The sequence below is a fragment of the Manduca sexta genome, chromosome 26 (genome assembly GCF_014839805.1).
Source record: "Manduca sexta isolate Smith_Timp_Sample1 chromosome 26, JHU_Msex_v1.0, whole genome shotgun sequence".
Taxonomy (NCBI): Eukaryota; Metazoa; Arthropoda; class Insecta; order Lepidoptera; family Sphingidae; genus Manduca; species Manduca sexta.
In genome coordinates this window covers 5887744-5905905 of record NC_051140.1, presented here as the reverse complement: position 1 = coordinate 5905905, position 18162 = coordinate 5887744, and the positions used below count along the sequence as shown (strand labels likewise).

Sequence of the window (18162 nt, the reverse complement as noted above, 5' to 3'; positions counted from 1 at the left end):
TCTTTTACTGAATCAAGACTGAGGTTTTCGAATTATGAAGTACTTATCCATTGAGACTTGTGCTCTATCTCCTAATTGAGATTCTAAATATCATAACGCTATCTTTTTAGAGGTAAGTAGTGTAACAGTGCGCCATGGTTGTCGCTAAGATTACTTATAGGGATAAGCATTCGCATCTACACACTACTACATACTAAAAAAAAAAACAAATTAGAATCGCGCGGGTATTTTTATATGCTTTACCATAAAAAACATCAGTGACCGATAGTTGGCGTTGTCGCAGGTTTATTGAGTAACTTATTAGTTTTTTTTCAGTATGTAAGTGCACCTTTTTGCTGCCGCCTCTAGGCACCCACGCTTTTCGCTAGCCTCTATTATTGTAAGTTGTTTTCCACAAATCCAGACTCGATACGGATACTGTACCGAAGAACTCATATTAGAATTTGAATTAAACACGGTAGCCGTATGCGTACAAATCTCTTGTTACCCTTACAGTACAGGTACGTGCATAACTACTTATATGGGGAACATAACCATTTCAAAACGGGATTCTAATTATTAAATATATTGAAAAATAAATATTGTTATGTACCAACATAATATTAATATAAATGATTGTAATTACAAGGTCGTGAGAATCTGACCTTTGTATTATGTTGTTTAGGCCAAAAATTTCATAGGTATAAAAACTGTCAGATACCTATAATCCTTGATATGATAATATCGAGACATTTCTAAAAGCCTTTGGAATTCGTAGTTATGATTTTTGTATAACGTTAATTTTTTTTTAACGATTTTATAACTACGGAATGTACTAATTTTGGGGCCGTAATACAATTCAACACAATTTGATTCTTTTATATGTAAAATGAAAGCAATAATTCGTCAAGCCGTGCATCGTAGCACGACACATCGTGTAGTGTTTATTTATTGCGTGGTGTATCGTGCTGGAAACGTACCGTGACCTAAACGGACGTGGAGTTTGCGACTACTACTAAACGCAACAACACTAACGGTGCGCCTACTGATTTAATTACAGCAAAATAATTACATTTATTGCTATTATGCTCGGAAAGGCGTTTATGATAATTTTATTATTCTAATAATGTATATAAAGAGCGTCAATTATTACAGTCTATTGTTAACGGTAGTCATTGTGAAGATAAAGTATTTACTAATAGTAGGTATGTTGTGGCAAATAGTAGTGTTGTTGGTTTTACTATGGATCTACTACGGTCATCACAAAAACCGAAGATTTATACAGTTTTCAAAATGTTTCAAGAATGATTACAAAACTTTGCCTCTGATTGGACACGCCTATTTATTTTGTGGTGATGGAGAAGGTAATTCATTTTTATATTTTTTGGTTGGATATCAGTTTCTTATAAAGTTATTCCCGCGTAAATCCCGACCCCACGGGAATTCTAAGATAAAAAGTAGCACTTACATCTTCCTTGAATTGCACTATCTTTTAGTTAAAACCGTACAAAATCCGTTCAGTAGATTTTGACAAAAATCGATCACATACACACGTACCGTTTTTGGGGACTTTGTTTTATAATATGTTTAAATTTGGAATAAAATAATTTTTCGCATTTTTAGTAATTTTTAACCATGTATCTTTACTTATGTGGTTTTGTCTTCGTAATATCAAAGTCCAAGACATTAATTTAAATAAATAGATAATATATTTTTGTTCGTGTTGAAGTTCATCATTCATGAATTTTGAAGAAAAAAACATTTAATTTGCTATGGAGTCTTATTAGCCCAATTTATTTTTCTTTTAGTTCGAATGACGGCATTCCAGTTGTTGGGTCGACAGGCCCTAAAGCATGGTGGTGCTGCCGGCGCGTGGTTCTGCAGGAAGTTTTACGTGGGTGTGTATAGAAAAATACTAACTACTGTACTACTTAAGTAAAGTCGCACAGTCATGATTTCGAAATATAGAATTTGATTATCGCCTTGTATACGATCAGGGATATAGTAAGAAGGAAGAGTAGGTGACCAAGTCAGTTACTCAGGATAAAATCATCCGTTATGATAAAGTTGTTCGCTACAATTTTATTAAATTTTTCTATGAAATTAGTAAGTAGTTGATGAAATGAATTATCTTTACTTTGAGAGAATAAATATAAGTAACTACTGAACATATATGTCTCAGGATGGCGAGTTTGTAATTCAAGTTGTTAGACGTTGTTTCTACTGTTTATGGGCGGTCGTAACACTTACCATCCGGCGAACGGCAAGCTCGCCTCGTCATTCAAAGTAATAAAAAATTAATTACAAATGTGTAGTTTACATAAGCCTGCCAGATTGTTCATTTTGATGATGATGGTAATCCAAGTATCCGTTGCGGAATTTCACTCAGGATGCTCGCAAACAGGCAGGTGACTAAACCACAGCACACCACCCCTACGAGTTTGTTTTGTGAAATTTAAATTCCTATCACACCCCCAAACAAAATAGCCTTTCGTCGAATAGTTCTCTGAAACTGATCCCTTCGAGCAACCTGGTTTCCGTTATTATTTTATTAATATTAAGTCATATGATTGTAAGGAAACATTCCTTTTAGATAAATTTGGTTTGCTACGCCTCTAGCATTTTGGTAATAAATTTTTAGAGAATTTATTTAAAAAGCTTTATAACAAGTGAATTACTACCGAGCAGAAATATGCCGAAAAATATAAAGAGGAATCTGAGTTAAGTAATATAATATTAAAAGTATCAACTATGTACCATATCTTAATCGTTATAATATGCCATAAAATATTAACAGGATGTTGTTGGTTTAAGAAGCTCATAATAATTACATGCCATTGCAAAATTGTTGATATTAAACTAAACAAAGTAATCATGCTAAAGTTAAGTATATTATAAAGATAAATTTAACCGTAAGCATAAGTATAAAGCGCAATATTATAGAAAAGCAGTAGTTGACAGACATAACGGTAGTACCTACCCAGGCGGACTCTCACATATAAGACACCTACGACCAGTACATTTTTTATGTTATATTTTACAGTGATAACGGATCCAGTAGATTTGGACGTAGTGATGAAGACTAGTTTTGAGAAGGCAACAATAATGCAATTCGCACGTAATTTAATCGGCAACGGTTCGATATTTGCTCCAGGTAAGTCTGCAATCTTTATCAATAAGAATTTCCAACCTACCCTAGTCCCAAATCACCGTAGGGTTCACGCAACATATTTTTTAAAGAGTATAAAACTAAATAAAATGTGTGTATTCTTTGTGAATTATCGCTTGCTTTAACGGCGAAGGGAAACATCATGAGGAAACCTGCATACCTGAGAAGTTCTCTATAGGAATTTCGAGGGTATGTGAAGTCAACCAATCCGCACTAGACCAGCGTGGTGGACTAAGGCCCAATTCCTCTCAATAGTAGAGGAGGCCCGTGTCCACATATACATAGGTATATGTATATAAAACAAAAAAGTCGTTTATTCAGATATTTTGGGGTACACATTTTGCTGGATATGTGATTTTGTTGAAAAATATATACGATATATAAATTAGTTTTAATAAGTAATTACACAACTTCCTTGTGAAAAAAAAATATTTTTAATGATTAGCTATCTTTGTTTGTACTCATGTTTACGTCATTCATTAACTAGAATATTAAAAATCTTATTAATTGAGTATTGTTATTTAAATTTTTATTATGTTTTAATGTCATAGGGTAGGTAATTTATGTCATAGCCTAATTAAAATATTTACTTGTCATCAGGAGAATGATTCTAGAATGATCTCTTATGTTTACGTGAAGTTTAGATACTGAAATAAAACTATTTTTTAGATTTTTTTTTATAAAATGATTTTCTCCCGACGTTTCGAAGACTTTGTAGCCTTCATGGTCACGGGGTTGATAAGTGTTGGTCGTCCAAAAAGTCATACTTACATCTAGGTACCTACATTTTATAATTATACAAAAAAAACCTCGATAAACATCGAAAAATTGTATTATTACCATATCGTAAAATTAGCGTTAAGACGCATGACGTCAATGAAAGGATTGCAATTATATTTATTGCATATAAATTTAAAGAGAATAAAGTAAGTAAAGTTGAAATGTCTGCGAATTTTATAGCTAAGGTGTTGCTTATAAGTACGTACGGTGTACGTTACTGAGTTTAATCAGTCTTACTTATAAAAAATTCGCAAAGCTATGCTTACGTCTTGAATAATCTGCTCTTAAACTTTCACTGCTCAACTTTTCTTAGTCAAAAACTTGGACTACAAAAACAAAAACGATGAATAAATAACAAAGCAACACATAGCGAACTTTACATCAGAGCAAATTATAATTATCCAAATCCATTTTTTAGAAAAATCACAGTACCCCGCCTTTACAATAATATATAACCTCAAAACAAATTTATTAGATCAGCTGTAAGTCAAAACCCGCCATCTTGGCTCTTAATAAGGTTTAAACTAGGCAACCGGTGATGTTTTTGACAGCTATTTAAGCAATTCTTAACCAACTCTTAACGCTAAAACAAGTTTATAAGTAAGGCTGAATATAGCCGATTTTATGACTTATGAATTAATTGGCTGTCTCGGTGGCGTAGTTGTATTACGGTATGACTGAAATGTTGAGGTCGCGGGTTCGGTCCCCGGGTCGGGCAGTAATATTAGTGTTTTCTACCTATGGCGATATGGCGATAGACGCGCCCCCTATCCTCACGCTGTCATGGGACGGAATATTCACGGTGGGAAGTGGGTGCAACTAGTTGCGCCTCTGCCTACCTGCGGTTAAAAGGCGCGTGTGTGAATAAATTCATGTCGCAAATAGTATTTAATCTAAATATGATAAATATGACACATTTTCTCTAAATAAAATGTTTTAAAATACGGTTATAAATAAGTGAATATGCTGAGACATTTTAGTATGTAAAGTTGTTTTTTAAGTTCTCCATACAGTTTTTAAAGTAGATATTTGATTGCTAGGTATAGTCACCCATAAAATTACCTGAAAAAAAATCAAAATATTTAAGACGTTGATTCACATAAACTTCAATCGAAATAATATTTTTCCTTTACGTAAAATAAATAAACCCTTTGAATTTTATTTCAGTGAAGAAAATATCTTACTTTATAAGGAAATATAAGTTTAATGGCGTTTTGAAATTTTGTATTTGTTCAGCTGCTTTTGTGGCTAATTTTACACGTTAAATAAAGAATCATACGCATTACTTAGAAATTGTTAAGTACAGCTAAAGAAACTGCCTGTCACTTTGATATATTTTCAATCACATGCCGACTTTTGAAATAATAAGTATTTTTGTAATTATTATTTTTAATATACACTTAAACAAGGTTATTTTGCCGTAGTTCCAATATGGCGCCCACGACGCAAGGTGCTCGCCCCGACGTTCAGTCTCAAGAACCTTAACAAGTTCATGAAAATATTTAATCACCAAAGCAGAATCATGGTAGACAAACTACAAAAACAAGTCGGTGCTGGACCCTTCTCGATTTGGGGGTATACTTCCACCTTCACCATGGATGCTATATCCGGTAAGAATTAATACACACAAAGTCAGATTATGGTCCGATTTTTTTTATTGTTTTGAATGACGAGACCAGCCCGCCGTTCGCCTGATGGTAAGCAATACGACTGCCCATAAACAGTAGACACATCATCCAACACCTTGAATCACAAAGTATTGTTTGGTATTCTACTGCGCTCGCCATCCTGAGATATGAGATGTTAAATCTCACTATATCCAGTAGTTACACTGACTACAATGTTCTTCAAATCGGAACACAACAGTGACTACATACTGCTGCTTAACGACAAAAATAGACATTGCGGTGGTACCTACCCAGGCGGACTCTCACATATGAGAGACCTACCACCAGTAATACGATTTCTACTTAGTCTGGCCATAAATACTGTTACACTTAATTATAAAAAAATATTACATTTGAATTTCGAATCTGTCATTTTTATACGATTGTTCATTGTGTTTTCTCATTTTGGCGCCAATACATTGTAAAATATTTTGCGATATTAAAATGGTGTGGGGTGATAAAGAGAACCGAATCGCTGTGATAGCATTACACAAAGTAGGTATGGAGCCAAATGCAATTTTTAAAACTCTCCATACACTTGGTATTAGTAAAATGTTTGTGTACCGGGCTATTAATAGGTACAATGAGACCTCCTCTGTTTGTGACAGAAAAAGATCTGGCCGTCCACGTAGTGTTCGTACGAAAAAGGTGGTCAAAGCAGTAAGGGAAAGAATTCGAAGAAATCCTGTCCGAAAGCAAAAGATTTTATCTCGGGAAATGAAGATAGCACCTAGAACCATGTCGCGTATTTTAAAAGATGACTTAGGACTTGCAGCCTATAAGAGACGCACTGGCCATTTCTTAACTGATAATTTAAAGAAGAATAGGGTGGTAAAATCGAAACAACTACTGAAGCGGTACGCAAAGGGAGGTCACAGAAAAATTTTGTTTACGGATGAGAAAATTTTTACAATTGAGCAACATTTTAACAAACAAAATGACCGTATTTATGCTCAAAGCTCTAAGGAAGCTTCCCAATTAGTCGACAGAGTGCAACGTGGACATTATCCGACTTCAGTGATGGTTTGGTGGGGTGTTAGCTATGAAGGAGTGACTGAGCCATATTTTTGTGAAAAAGGTATCAAAACATCGGCACAAGTGTATCAAGATACCATTCTTGAGAAGGTAGTTAAGCCCCTTAACATCACCATGTTCAATAACCAAGTATGGTCCTTCCAGCAAGACTCGGCGCCGGGTCATAAAGCTCGGTCCACGCAGTCTTGGTTGGAATCGAACGTTTCGGACTTCATCAGAGCTGAAGACTGGCCGTCGTCTAGTCCCGATCTTAATCCGCTGGATTATGATTTGTGGTCAGTTTTAGAGAGTACAGCTTGCTCTAAACGCCATGATAATTTGGAGTCCCTAAAACAATCTATACGATTGGCAGTGAAGAATTTTCCCATGGAAAGAGTGCGTGCTTCTATTGATAACTGGCCTCATCGTTTAAAGGACTGTATTGCAGCCAATGGAGACCACTTCGAATAAGCTTTTTATATTTTTAATTGTTTTATATTTATGTATTAAACTGACACACTGTAAAAGTAATAAATGTTATTTGCAGTTAACAATTTTCTTTTTTCTTTATTACAATATTTATGGCAAGACTAGGTATACATACGATCTTACCTTCTACCGTTGGTTTCATAGCGAAGATAGACCTATCAGAAGAAAGTTGTTATGACACGCTTAATGAGTTATTTTGATTGTTTTCTTTTCACCTTAGTTATTTATTATTTATATAACATAAAGTTTTAAGTAACGGAACTTTTTGAATACAACAGTTCTTGCATGTAAATAATGAAAATATGCGCAAATAAAAACAAAATACAGAGGGAACCACACACTTTTTTTATAAAAAAGCTCTCAACGTGGTACTCATATGATAGCTACTTGTTTATTTTATTTTATCACTCATTATGTATTAATATGACCTTTAAGTATTATCCGTTTTCCCTTCACATTGTAAACCTGCCTTAGGAACGCAAAAATACGTACGTGATAAAATTCGCGTAAAAATAAGCTCATATATTTTATATATATTTGGGACATGAAAAGAATACTGAATACGCCTTCTTAAAGATGTCCCTATTAATCTTAGAAAGAACGAAAGCAATTAACAATTAATGGATTAATTAACAAATGGATTTTTTTACATAATGAAATAGGGTATTTGTCTATGATTGGTTTTGTGAAATTTTTAATATGTAACAGAAATTAGTATGTGACAAAAAAGAAGTACTGCTGTGAAAACAGAATTAAAATTCGATAATAAATGACGGAGTAATTAATATTTCAAACTAGCTTCCGCCCGCAGCTTCGCCCGCGTGGATTTCGGGTTTCAAAAATGGAGAAGGTGCTCAATTTGTCGGGATGTTTTTTTAATTTATGGTGGTATGCAGGTGGTCCGATTGTCCGGTCAGGGTCTGATGATGGGATCCTGGTGAAATCGAAGGAACTTTTAACTATTAAGGTTGCACACGAAATGACGGAAGCTTAAAAAGTGGAGTAACTTCTCCTGTTTTCCCAACATTTTCCATCACTGCTATGCTCCTATTAATTGTAGCGTGATGAAAAGTATAATATAACCAGCTCAGGAGTATGAAAAATAATTGAACCAAGTTAAGTTAAAATCCGTCGAGTAGTTTTTGTTTCTATAACGGTTATACAGACAGACAGACAAAAATTTTACTAATTGCATTTTTGGCATCAGTATCGATCCCTAATCACCCCCAGTTATTTTGGAAATATATTTCATGTACAGAATTGACCTCTCTACAGATTTATTATAAGTATAGATATGCAAAAGTAGCTCAAAAATTGTCCATAACGAAAACATGCATTTTAAAGTAAAACAAAAGAAATAATATCGTGAAGCCAACCAAATAACTAATGATATATTAAATTTTGTGACTGTTCAATTTAGTCGGGTCCGCGATATCACTTTTGTTGAGTTTCAGAACGCGACATTACATTATTATATTCTGTGCTCCAACGCACACTGCTTTGATGTTAGGAACACACCTACATTGCTTAGACAACAGTGAACTTTATACAATAGCAATAAAGCTCAAATTGACTCTACGTATTAGTTAGAAAATGTTTGTATGGGAAATAGAAAAATGCTGTTTTGAGGATTTTCTCGGCAATTATTCGAATTTTTCTCACCTTTTAAACCTTCCCTAGACCTCCACGAATAATTCAAGACCAAGATAAGATAAAGCCGTTCAGCCGTTCTCGAGTTTTAGCGAGACTAACGAACAGCAATTCATTTTTATATATATAGATGTTGGTACGTGCAGGAGTGGGTGTGAAGTGGGCTCTATCTCTTTTTTTCGCATGCATCATAGTTTCCGATGACGTCACATGTAAGTATTTTGTCCCTTTTCTGTTTTTTGACACTCATCCCTACTACGTAACTTCAATGGCTTGTAACTTGTATATTTTTCACCATATTTCAATGATTTCTTCTGTTTTAGAATTTATACGCCGCACATATTTTATAAAAATTATAAGTAAAAATAAATCAAATACCCTATTGTTTTACAATGACTCACTAGGCCTAGTCTATTTTATAGAGGTCAGAAGTAAAGATTTAAATAATGTTTTGTTTTAAAATAAAGAAAAAAACAATTTGTTTACGGCTGTTACGTAATTGTGTAAATATTTTGTAAGAAACGCGTATTGAACGGATTTTGCCTGTATGTGTCTAGTATAGTATAATATTAAGTAGTAGGTATCCATTATTTCATTAACTTGCAACGTGGGGGGCGCGTCTCCTAAGGAATGCGTGAAAACATGCAATGGTGGTCGTTAATATAGATTTTGTCAATGAATTTCTACCTTCGCGAACAGTATTTTTTTCTAGATGCAAGGTACTATATGTTCTTCCGTAACCTTGATATATATGCAAAATTTCATGATTACGGGTTTGAGTAGTAATGGCGTGAAGTCGTAACAAGTAAACAATCTATAGATATTATAAGACAAAGTCCCCTTTCCTGTTTGTCTGTATGTAATAGATTTTTTCAAAATCTATGGAACGGATTTTTATGAAATTTGGTATGAAGATAGTGTTAAACCCTGAGAAGGTTATAGGTTACTTTTTATACCGAGAAAATATTTAGCGAAAAGACTCTTTCACGCGGGCGAAGCGAGCAAAAGCTAGTTTATTATAAAATTAGGATACTTGGTGAGAACCCTGGCTATCTCATACCTTTGAAAGAACGGCGGTGTGGGAATTTCTATTTCAAGGAACAAGGTGGCGAGGCAAATTCTTTTGGGAACCCCTGCTATATAGAGTATTATATATTGTTATCATTATATGAGTACATTTACAGAAACTGCACTCGGTGTTAAATTAAATGCCCAATCTCACTCGGACCAGCCATTCTTAACAGCGATGGATAGGTGTTTGTATTTAATTACAATGCGGATGGTCCAACCGTGGTTGCATTTCAAATTCATCTTGTCTAAGTTACCATTATACAAGGAGTTCAAGACATGCAAGAAGATCGTTTATGATTTTATTGATGAGGTTAGTATGTGTAATTACATCGAGTTACAAACACGCAGGGTTTAGTATTTGATTCCCAGAAGCACAACTTTGTGTGTATTACCAATAGGATTTAGGTTAAATTCTCCACGAGGAGTAGGCATCAGGCAGGTGATGGGTTTAATGTCAAATATTTTTACAATTTTCATATTTTTTTTTATTAGAGATTATGATAATTGCCAATATGCCTGCTTCTTTAGTCATATTACGAGATACGTTATAAATTCTATATAGATATAATGAAACGAGCAAATTGCTATCCTTAAGGTAGGCGTGATGTCTATAAACAGTAGCCATACAAAACTTGTATACCGTAGTAATGCTCTACATAACAGAGGTCATAGCCGAGATGCCTTTATACAATCACAGACGCTAATGAAAAAAAAAGAATAGTAATGGAATATCGTATCGATAAGTCTATCGCTAGTCATTCTTATACATAAGGTTAGAGTTAACGATTGTAAATAGGAGCCTTGGCTACAGTCCCTGATCTATGCTCGTCATCCTGCAATGGTGATCATAAACTGTGGATGGTTCCTAACTATTAGGACCGTATTAATAAATGTAACTCAGTTTTGCTTTAAAATGCATTATCAGCTACAGCTATTAGATACGGTGTCAAGTTAAGGTCAGCATTTTTTTTTAATTGCTCTAACGACGAGACGTGCCTGCCGTTCACTTGATGGTAAGCGTTACGACCGCCCATAAATAGTAGAAACACCATCCAACACTTTGAATTACAAAGTGTTGGATGATTCGAATACCAAACAAATATTGTTTGGTATTCCACTGCGCTCGCCATCCTGAGATATGAGATTTTAAGTTTTATTATGTACACTGGCTACAATGTCAAACCGAAATACAACAGTGACTACACACTGCTGCTTGGCGGCAGAAATAGACATTGTGGCGGTACCAATTCATCCGGACTCCCACATATGAGAGACCTACCAGCCAGCCAGACCTACCAGCATCTCAAGCTAGTCGCTGTTTAATAAATCCATGTTAACATCAGCTCAAACGATATCTTAAGCCACAACATGTGACTTTTGTTCATTTAATAGCTTGCTGCTTGCTTGGTTTATTAAATAGTTCATTAAATGTCTACTTGATATTTTATTCAAAGTTGAGATTGATTTATTAACACGGTTCTTAAATACCTATATATTATTCTATTAATCTTAAGATATCTTTTACGCGTCTTATAATTTAATGTTTTTCATTTGTCTAGATAATTGTTTCGAAACGCAAAACAATGAAAGGAAACATCAATGACGAATCTCAAGGTAAATGTTGATTAAGGAGCCTTGTGATGAAAGTAGTAATTAAAAAAATAACACACACACACACACACTATCACGCATTTATCCCCGAAGGGGTATGCAGAGGTGCAACCAGGGCACCCACTTTTCGCCAAGTGTGTTGCGTCCCATGATGTGATAGGGGGCGAGCCTATCGCCATATCGGGCACAAATTCCAGACTCCTGGCTGATATTGAGCAGAAAAACCCAAATATCACTTTGCCCGACCCGGGATTCGAACCCAGGACCTCAGAGCGCTGCCGTACCGCGCGTGCAGTACAACTACGCCACCGAGGTAGTAAAAAAAAATAACCCCTACAAAAAATCTGCAAAAAGTAAAACAATAAAACGTGTTCAGTTGTCCTTGTATAAGTAAGTACCTAGTAATATTTTGACCCAAACGTCGTCGCGTCGGGGGACCGAACCCTGGAACGAGGGGTAGAAATGCTTCTTTAGTGGTCCCTATACATAATAAAGTTAAAGGACAAATAAATACAAGTTATTTTTTACTTTTTAGAGTTTTTTTATTGAACCACAGTTAAATCTAGATAGGTTATGATACAATAAATTAGAAAAAAAAAAAACAATAAAAACATTTTGATCGGAGTCATTTAAAGATTGATCATGTATTTTTATTTGTCCATAATCTTTCAACATAACTTACGCCGTTAAGCCGCGAGCAACATTTAATCCAGCATATAAAGAAGCAATTATTATTTATTGTATTCTTAAAGGAATCAAACATCTGGAATTTTTTAATTATAAATTTTTTGTTTGATCACCAATCGACACATAAATATTAGAGATGTTACAAGTGCCTAATTTTTGCGTATTTATACGTTTTGCTTTTGTCGGTAAAATTCAATAAATAACTCAAAACCCGATTTTAATTTTTCCACCGGATTAAACTAATGACGATGAACCAACTGATTCTGAGTATTTTTTAAACATGATTCATGATTACAGAAGAGCAAGATGATGGAAGATGGAAAACCCTATTGGAGTTGTTCATAGAAAGTTCTGGAGGTTACACTGACGTGGAGTTGCGAGAAGAGATTTTGGTTATACTGACTGCTGGTACAGACACCTCCGCTGTGGGCATCTCTTTTACACTACTAATGCTGTCCAGACATCTTGATGTGCAGGAGAAACTTTATCAGGAGTAAGTGTAGGAAGGGGTGACCCATAAATTACGTCACACAACACGGAGGGTGTTGATGTAGTGTGAAATTATTTAACAAGAGGGCGGTGTAATAAGTTTCATGACGTTACATGATAAAATTTTCGATACTAAAACACAGAATAGTAATTGTAAACAAAATCTTAAAGATATATTTTCTTTCTGGCTATACATATAAGGTATGTGTAAAAGTACAAAACGTGACCTCACACTTCCCCGCTCGGTTCCGGTCCCGCTAATGTGCCCACGTGTGACAAGGACAAAACATCATGACATTCGTGCGACGTAATTTATGGATGGCCCCTAAACTGTAATACCTTTATGACTTCACGAGTATCGCACCTGTAAGCGAAGTAGGATCCAGATAGAGTGTCGACTGACAATAGATGAATGCCCGTCGCCAGTCGATACTATTATGCCGGCTCCATTAAACGAGGATATAAAGAAATGATTTACGTAATCGTTTAGCGCTGGACTGATCCGAGCTGGTCTGAGCTTTTTTTTCTTTCATGTCAACAATTAATGAATCGTTTACTTGATTGAGAGTAGTAGCTGTACAGGAGGGCATTATTAATAAATGTTTCCAACAGTGATCATTATTGTCTCTTAATCTTAAGTTATTGACTTATGACGTGTTTGTGATTTGGCTCGCGGTGCCGCCCGCGTGATTGATATGTCCTGAATAAAATCTTATCTTTGTACTTTTTGGAGATAAACTTTACAAACTAAAAAAACAAACAATCACACATAAGGCCTTTATCCCAGAAGGGGATGGCATATGTGCAACCAGGCACTTTTCGCTATATGTGTTCCGTCCTGTGATGTGATAGGGAGCGAGTTCATCGCTTTATCGGACATAAAGACTCCGGGTTGTTACCGAGCAGAAATACACAATATCACTGCCTGACCCAGGATTTGAATCCTGTTCCCCAAAACGTGCGCCTCACTTCCTCACCTCACTAAGACAGTCCAAAGGAGTTAAAAACACCCTTTAAATTCATTCCGCGCATTTTCTATCTGTATACAAAACACCCACTAACAAACAAACTTCCACACATCTTTACGAATACTTGCATTCATAATCTCTACAAATATATAAAAAAAGTTTTTTTTAAATGCACTTATCTCAGGAACTACCAAGCCGATTTGGATTTATTTTCACTAATAGGAAGCTTCATTACTTCTGAGTGCTATAGGCTATTTTTATCCCGGGAACATATTAATTACGATTTTTTTACGCGGGTGGAGCTGCCGTCAATAGCTAGTAGTAAGATATAAATAGATGTTTTTTTCAGATTGCAACTTGTTTTCGAGAATTCAGAACGACCTGTAGAGACGGAAGATTTTCATAAATTAAAATATTTAGATGCTGTAATAAAGGAAACTATAAGGCTTTACCCACCTGGGCCGATAATGGACCGGTACATAGAAAAAGATCTCAAATTACGTAAGTAACAGTATAGACCGCGCGAGCTCCGCAGAATCGCGGGTTAAGGCCCGAATGCGCGCAGGCCCCGACTGTCGCGTCGTTCCCAGTACTTTTTTTTTTTTGGGGAACTGCCGTGTTTATCACCGGGGGTACCCTGCTAACGGTGTACAAGCGATCCCCCGGCTTAGCAACCACGGCAGCCCCATGATGAGTTGGTGGGCTCTACCGCTATCGCTGGAGGCTCGGCAGCCTGCAGCTAGGCGGTCTTAGGGCCCGGGAGGAAGAAGGGAGGGGATAGAGGGATGGAAGAGAAGAGGAAGGAGCAGGAGTTATTAGGATGGTTGGAAGGAAGGGAAGGGAAATGTTCACGAACCCTTAGATAGACCTCACTGTGAATTTAGCAGCCATGAGATATACGCACGAGCTGTGCGTCTTGGGTCGCGGCAAATGTGCCCCCAAGCATTGGCGTGCATTTGGTGAATCCCAGTACGTTGGTCTAACGCGAAAATACATTATGTCGATGTTATATTATTAGTTTTATTTTATGTATTAGTCATCGCCTTAGTGTAATTTGGTTAAGTTGTATTATTGTTCTAATGGCTATTAATTACCTATAGCCACACATTACCAAATTTATTTAAATTAATAAATACATTTATAACAATAATGATAAAATCGGCCTTGTATTACATCTGTTCCATTGCTGAGCATGGGCCTCTTATACCACTGAGAGGGTTTAGGCTTTAGTCCACTACGCTGGCCTAGTGCGGATTGGCAAACTTCACACACTGTCGTATTTTTTATATAGAACTTCCAGGTATGCAGGGTTCCTCACGATGTTTTCATTCACGGTTAAAGCAAGCGATAATTCACAAAGTATACACACATAACTTGACAAGTCAGAGGTGCGTGCCTAGCAGTGGCGAAGGCTGAAGTTTTCTGAAACGTAACCCGATACAACATATAGGTACTAATAGGCATACATATGATCTGCAAATCATTCTAATGACAATTAACTTTTACATGAAAGGGAAGCCGGCAGGAATCGGACTGTATGGATCCTTCGCCACTGGTGCCTAGGGTTTTGAACCTGCGGACTTTCGTTTTGGCAGTCTGTTCCACTCCCAACCAGACTATCGCCGCTTGTAATATTTACATTTTTTAAATATATTTTTCAAACAGCATCAGGTCAAACTTTATTAAAAGGCTGTGGGGTGATGGTGAACGTATGGGCGGTCCACCGCAACACTAAGTATTGGGGAGATGACGCAGAAGGCTTTAGACCAGAGCGCTTCTTCGACTCCCCACCAAAGCATCCAGCCGCGTTCCAGGCTTTCAGCTACGGACCGAGATCTTGTATAGGTGAGATAATATCAACGATTGAATGTATTGACGTATATTCTATAGACACGAACGTCCATATAAGGGGCCATTCTAGTATTACGTAACGCAATTTGGAGGGGGTCATATAAAACGTTACGATGCGTTGCAGGCGCGGGAGGGGGGGTTCTTTCAACGCGTTACGTAACATTGGATTTTTTATTTTAAAACAATAACAACGGTATTTTAGCGATTTTCAGATACTTTGTGAAAAAAATGAAATTTTAGAGTTACATAACTTTTTTAAGGCTGGGGGGGGGTCCTTCAGGAAAACGTTACGGCGCGTTACATGCGGGGGTGCGGGACTCTAAAATCTTTAAAAATTGCGTTACGTAATACTTGAACGGCCCCTAAACTATCTGTTCAACATTTGAACTAAAATGGCAACACGTCACTGTTAAAACTTAGGTATTTATCCACTTGAACAACAAATAATTTTACTTATTTCACAAAATTTTTTTAACATCCGGGTTTACACTTAGACACGCGTTTTTATATTATGAGCGCCACTCAGTACACAACCACAAGCATCAATATTGACACCATACTAAAATCAGTTTGAATGGATGACAGTTCAATTCAGTTGAACACAGTGAATGTTCTGACGCCGAATCTAGTACGTAGTACATATATATCGTTGGTTAAAAGGCTAATTGACTTAAGTGTAATTTTTTGCGACACAAAATTTAATGCATATTTAAAATCAGCTCATGTCAAGGTTTTTTAAACCTAGGTAAAAAAAAAACGGAATATTATGTCACAGACACACACACACAACATCACGCATTTATCCCCGAAGGGGTATGCAGAGGCGCAACCAGGCACCCACTTTTCACCAAATGTGTTCCGTCCCATGATGTGATAGGGGGCGAGCCTATCGCCATATCGGGCACAAATTCCAGACTCCGGGCTGATACTGAGCAGAAAAACGCAAATATCACTTCGCCCGACCCGGGATACGAACCCAGGAGCACTGTCGTACCGCGCATGCAATACAACTACGTCATTAAGGAAAAATATGTCGCTAAAGTCAATTAGCCTTTCAACCGTGGATATGTGACATGTCTAAGCAGCCCCGGATCTTGATTTTTTTCGAAGCGGGGCAAAATTTTGAAAATGCCGCCCCCACCCAACTATATTTTTACCTTTGTCATCATCACCATTATTTCGCGCCCCGTGGAAAATAATTTATGTGTTGAATATATTGGACGTATCAGTGGTCAAAATTGCGTTAATGGTGAGTTATGTATTCGTCTGCCAAGTTTGAATTTGCCGCCCTCTGAATTGGCCGCCCGGGGCATGGGCTCCAGCTAGCCCCCCCTTAGATCCGGGACTGTATCTAAGGTTTCACATGAATTGTAGGTTTGCCGATGCTTCCCCACTACGCTGAGTTGGTATATTTAACAACAATTCAAAAACAACTTTCTTATTTCAAGTATATTAAATCGTAATGCCTTTAATATTATTCCCTTTGTGTTTACGTTAATGTACGAGCAATATTTATTTACGGAAATGTGTTTAACGATTAAATTATTATTATTAAAAATGAACCATACTTTAGTTCTATATCCCTAAAGGTTTAAGCAGAGGTGCAAGCATGGTGTCCATTTTCGCCAAGTGTGTTCCGTCCCATGATGTGATAGGGTGCGAGCCATAGCTATACCGGACATAAATGCCAGATTTCGGACATTAGCCCGTATTAACTGAGCAGAAAAATCCAATATCACTTATCGACCCGGGATTCAAACCTGAGATCTCAGCGCGGTGGACGTAATACGCATGCTACCAAAACAGTGTTCAAACCTTAATTTATTTTGATTAATATCTACCGGTTCAAGTCATATATTATAAAGGGTTATCTTCAAGAAGACAGTTCTTTAAGTATATGGTTTCATTTAGTAACGCAATGTCAAAATGAAACAATATACAACATAATAAGACTTCCAAATATATTTCCAGGTTCCCAATACGCGATGATGTCAATGAAGACCGCTGTTATATATCTGATGCGAAAATTCAGGTTCCTGCCAATTGGCGACAGGAATCACCAGGACGCACCAATACGCCTCACATATAGTATAATGATGAAGGATGTAGATGGGTTTATTGTTCAGCTTGAGAAAAGGAGTTAATATTTTACGATTAGTTAATTTATACAAGATTAATTTTTGTATACCATAAACCCGAAACACCATAAGATTATAAAAGTTTATAGATCACTTAAAAAAAAATTCACGTCGAATTGATAACCTCCTCCTTTTTGAAGTCGGTTAAAAATAAAATAATAAGAATAACAATGAAAACTCACGTAGAATTGATAGATTAAGCACACCGTCCGCGCCGTCGCATGGAACGAGCGGGACGTGTGCGGGGCCGCGGGGCGGGGTAGTGTGCATGTAACGGTCGGCTTACTAAAGCCGTAGGTATCAGTTAGTGACCGACATGCGCCTGATTTTTATTAATACAAAAGGGAACCAGCTTGACGAAATTTTAATATGTACATATGTTTTTGGCCTAAATATAACATATTTGTAAAATAAGTGTAATGGATTGTGCAACTGATTCTCGATAGACTAACTTCAGATTTGTATTATACTAAAAATAATGTTGTATATACAGTATGTATTTTAATCGAGGAAATATAATGTACAATACTTTTAATTAGATATTAAAGAAAATTATAAGCCCCGTATTCCTGTAAGAGGAGTACGGGCATCAATAAACT

General features: G+C 36.4%; 1 protein-coding gene across 2 annotated transcripts; it reads left to right on the top strand.

Moving 5' to 3' along the window:
* The first annotated feature begins 30 nt into the window (after positions 1-30).
* LOC115449037 (cytochrome P450 4C1) lies at positions 31-17687 on the top strand. 2 transcript variants are annotated; one of them, XM_037443322.1, is made up of 10 exons: positions 31-1343; positions 1788-1877; positions 3023-3133; positions 5353-5538; positions 9933-10129; positions 11379-11433; positions 12415-12610; positions 13924-14075; positions 15240-15419; positions 17397-17687. In XM_037443322.1, exons 1-10 carry the CDS (start codon positions 1106-1108, stop codon positions 17567-17569), a joined length of 1578 nt encoding a protein of 525 aa, XP_037299219.1. In that variant the 5' UTR covers positions 31-1105; the 3' UTR covers positions 17570-17687. The 2 variants fall into 2 exon arrangements, with proteins under 2 accessions (XP_037299219.1, XP_037299220.1); XM_037443323.1 differs by lacking the exon at positions 31-1343 and having other exon boundaries at positions 1574-1877.
* The last annotated feature ends 475 nt before the right edge of the window (positions 17688-18162 follow it).